The 3,980-nt window shown below is 40.2% G+C and overlaps 2 protein-coding genes across 2 annotated transcripts; one reads left to right on the top strand and one right to left on the bottom strand.

Annotated features, from left to right (window-relative positions):
• On the top strand, positions 16-2,471 carry LOC104777623 (protein WEAK CHLOROPLAST MOVEMENT UNDER BLUE LIGHT-like 2). The gene is made up of 2 exons (XM_010501905.1): positions 16-697; positions 777-2,471. Exons 1-2 carry the CDS (start codon positions 158-160, stop codon positions 2,448-2,450), a joined length of 2,214 nt encoding a protein of 737 aa, XP_010500207.1. The 5' UTR covers positions 16-157; the 3' UTR covers positions 2,451-2,471.
• Positions 2,533-3,779, bottom strand: LOC104777622 (photosystem I chlorophyll a/b-binding protein 5, chloroplastic). Its single transcript, XM_010501904.2, has 5 exons — positions 3,555-3,779; positions 3,348-3,480; positions 3,145-3,257; positions 2,859-3,055; positions 2,533-2,782 (listed from the first exon to the last, which is right to left on the bottom strand). The coding sequence occupies exons 1-5, from the start codon at positions 3,737-3,739 to the stop codon at positions 2,640-2,642; spliced, it is 771 nt and encodes a 256-aa protein (XP_010500206.1). The 5' UTR covers positions 3,740-3,779; the 3' UTR covers positions 2,533-2,639.

The raw sequence follows: 3,980 nt of genomic DNA, 5'->3' as shown, positions 1-3,980 counted from the left end.
TTTTTTTTTTTTTTTTTATGAAGGTACGATGTTAAAACTCGCATTTTGTTATTTTGATTAATGAATCCCTTTTGTTCATTTGATCACGTTATAATCTTTATTTAAATGCGTGTAATGATTTCATTTGTGTAGTTGTGTTTGTTAGAAACCCTGACCAATGATGGATGATGATAAAGTTACAAATGACCTTTGTTTACTCCCTGATCTCAATGTCCATAATGTTCATACCTCGACGCCTTTTGGTAGTATCGTATACGATTCATCCATTTGTGATCTCCTAAACTTGGAAGATGGTGGAGATACGCCAAATCTTATACCGGAACATAATCCGTTTCTTGATTCTGTGGCTGGACATCAAGAAGCTGAGTCGTCTCCGAAGGTGTATATTGCACCAAGAGTCATGATAAACCATCAGGACTCGTTTTCGCTTGATTCTCGAGTAGATGACTATATCGAAGATGCAAGGATTTTGCCTGGCTCACCTGGAGGAATTCAAGATCTTGACCTCACACGTCTTAGAGTTCCTGGCTCACCAAGAGCTTTTGTGCATCCGAGATCTTCTGGATCCCCGCGTTTCGGGTCACCAACAAGTCCTATCTTGATCGATACCGCTGCACCGTTTGAATCGGTTAAGGAAGCAGTTTCCAAGTTTGGTGGGATCACAGACTGGAAAGCACATAAAATCCAGACAATTGAGGTACTAAAATAAAACTGTTGCCTTATATTTTCATTGGACCGGTCTTGTTCTTAGTCTTGTGTTTTATTATTGTCTCCAGAGACGGAAGACTGTAGATCAAGAGCTTGAGAAGATACAAGAAGATATGCCTGAGTACAAAAAACAAGCGGTTGTAGCGGAAGAAGTGAAGCAACAGGTGGTGATGGAGCTTGAAAGGACAAGGAGTGTTGTCCAGGAGCTAAAACTTGAGCTAGAAAAGGCTGAAAAAGAAGAGCAACAAGCGAGACAAGACTCTGATCTTGCAAAGCTGAGAGTGGAGGAAATGGAGCAAGGGATAGCTGATGAGTCGAGTGTTGCATCAAAAGCTCAGCTCGAGGTGGCTAAAGCGAGGCATTTCTCAGCGGTTTCTGAGTTAGGATCTTTAAAAGAAGAGATAGATATAATGTCTAAGGAGTATGAATCTCTCTTGAGGGAAAAAGATTCCGCTGCGAAAAGAGCTGTGGATTCAGTTTCGGAAGCTAAAGATGTAGAGAGGAAAATGGAAGGTTTCACTATAGAGGTACTTGCCACTAAGGAGTTGTTGGAGTCAGCTCATGCGGCTCATCTTGAAGCACAAGAAAAGAAATTTGATGCAGCCATGGCCAGGGACCAAGACGTTTATCATCAGGAGAAGGAACTCAAAATGGTTGAAGAAGAGATTGAGAGGGTTAGACAACAGATTGATGCAGCTGATGATGTGAAAAGAAAACTACAGACTGCTTCTTTACTTCAGCAAGATTTGAGAGCCGAAATAGCGGCTTACAAAGACTCAAACATGGGAAAGAGAAACAACAGTGACATACAAGCAGCTGTTGATTCGGCGAGGAATGAGCTTGAAGAAGTTAAATCAAACATTGAGAAAGCAAACTCAGAGGTGAAAACGTTGAAGATAATTGTTGGATCATTGCAGTCAGAACTCGAAAGGGAGGAGAGAGATTTATCAGTTTCTAAACAGAGAAACAGCGAAGAATCAAGAGAGGAGAGATGCACAGAAATAGCCAAGAAGTTGCAAGAAGCGACCAGAGAGGCAGAGGAGGCAAAGTCACTTGCCCTAGCTGCTCGAGAGGAGCTGAGAAAGGCCAAGGAAGAGTCAGAAAAAGCGAAAACAGGATACTCTGCAATAGAGAGTCAGTTAATCGAGGCTAAAAAGGAAATGGAAGCAGCTAGAGCTTCAGAAAAGTTGGCCTTAGCTGCAATAAAAGCGTTGCAAGAGACTGAATGTGCTAACAAAATCGAAGACATTAGTAGTTCACCAAGAAGCATAATCATTTCAGTTGAGGAATATTACGAGCTAAGCAAGAAGGCACATGAGGTAGAGGAGGCAGCAAACAGGAAAATAGCGGAGATCGTCTCCAAGATCGAGGTGGCTAAGGAAGAAGAATCAAGAATCTTGGAGAATCTTGAGGAAGTGAGTAGAGAAACAGCTATAAGAAAAGTAGAGCTGCAAGAAGCAATGGGGAAAGTTGAAAAAGCTAGAGATGGGAAGGTTGTTATGGATCATGAGCTGCGAAAATGGAGGTCGGAAAACGGGAATAGGAGTCCCGAAGGGGGGAATAAGGAGAACTTAAGCAAGTCGAAATCGGCTTTACATAAACCAACATCGTTTGCGTTTGGTGAGCAAGGAAGCAGTAGTAGTAATGTGACGACCCCTGAAACAAAAAAGAAAAAGAAAAGGTTCTCTTTGTTGCCAAAGGTCTTCATGTTCTTGTCAAGGAAGAAGTCATCCAACAAGTGAGTTTATTACAGGTAGGTTTTACTGTCCTTTTTTTTTAACATATTCTATTTGTATGTTGAGTATCTGAATTGAGAGAGAACAGTGAACTTTTAAGTTTGTTGGTTAGAACAGATTTGTTGTACTCTTAAATGAAATAAAGGTATTGATACACTTGTCGAATAATCGAATTTTCGTTACAAAGGAATGTACTTAAGAAGCAGAAGTAAAGAGGGTTTGAATGATGGTCTTATGCCACGGATTCGAGAGATGCTCCACAAGGTTATCTATAGGGCCAGTGTGAGTCACAGAGGCTTGAACGAAGAAGCCGAGCATCGCCATCATTGCTAGACGACCTGTTAAAAAAACCAATCAAGCAATGTCATACACACAGAGATTACAAGTAAGGAAGCAAACCGATGAGTCTATTACCATTCTTGATCTCTTTAAGCTTCCAGTCATGAGCATTTTGAATGTCCTTAGCCAAGCCTAACGGGTTCAAAAGCGGTCCTCCGGGGTATCCAGGCTCAAGGCCTTCGAGTGATGCTTCAATTCCAAAGAAGAAAGATTCTTCTTTTGCTTGAGATCCCGGAGAGACAAAATCCATATACCTTTTAGTCTCAGCAAATCTGTGGAAACAATAAAAAATCATTCTAAGCTTTTGTTGGTTAACAATATAGTTATTAGATATACATAGATAATGAGTTTGATTCATTACCCCATAAGTAGGAACTGTACAAAAATGAGTGTTTTTGTGCTAGCAAAATCAAATTTGACAGCTCCAGCTTCATACCAAACCGGTAAATCACGAATCCCTGTTGTCCGAAGCAGCTAATGCAACAAAACAAAACTCTTAAGTTAGCCATGTTTTGAGATACATCAACATTTTAAAACTGATAATGTTCAAGATTAGTGATTTACATCTGTGAAGAGTATTCCTGCAACACCGAGCATGGCGAAACGAGAGTGAACAAGCTCTGCTTGAACATACCATTTCAAGCTTTCCGGATCCTCTCCTAACCCGAGTGGATCGAAACCATAATCTCCAGCTAACCTTTATTTTCAAGAACACAAAAAGATGGTCTAAATCTAAAGCTTTTGTGCAAATGGAGACAACAAGGAACTCACTTTCCATCAAGATAAGGAGGAGGGTCGAGGCCAGGTAACCACGTGGGACGTTCAACAGCCACCGTCGGATTGATGCCTCCTCCTGCGGCTCTGACAGATGAGATTCTTCTAGTCATGAAGGATGAAGCATCGCGACGATGGTGAAGAAATCCTCCGGTGATGCCTCCACGTAAAACAACGGCCATTTTGCTCTGTTTTTTTTTTTTTNNTTTTTTTTTTTGCTAACGTTTGTGTTCTGCTCTGACTCTGTTATTGTTATCGGCAAGTTGAAGCTAAGAAAGTAACGTGGTCCACGTAAATTAGTCATTTTGTTAAAATCCGTAGATATATATATATATATAAATAGAAAAAGGGTAACTATTTAGAATGAAACAGTTTGAAGTTTTAATTATATCTCATAATATTTATCTTTTTTTTTTTTTTTTT

The sequence above is a fragment of the Camelina sativa genome, chromosome 3, assembly GCF_000633955.1.
Source record: "Camelina sativa cultivar DH55 chromosome 3, Cs, whole genome shotgun sequence".
In the NCBI taxonomy this organism is placed as follows: Eukaryota; Viridiplantae; Streptophyta; class Magnoliopsida; order Brassicales; family Brassicaceae; genus Camelina; species Camelina sativa.
The sequence above is the reverse complement of the archived record's forward strand: the minus strand, read 5'-3'. Positions and strand labels throughout refer to the sequence as shown.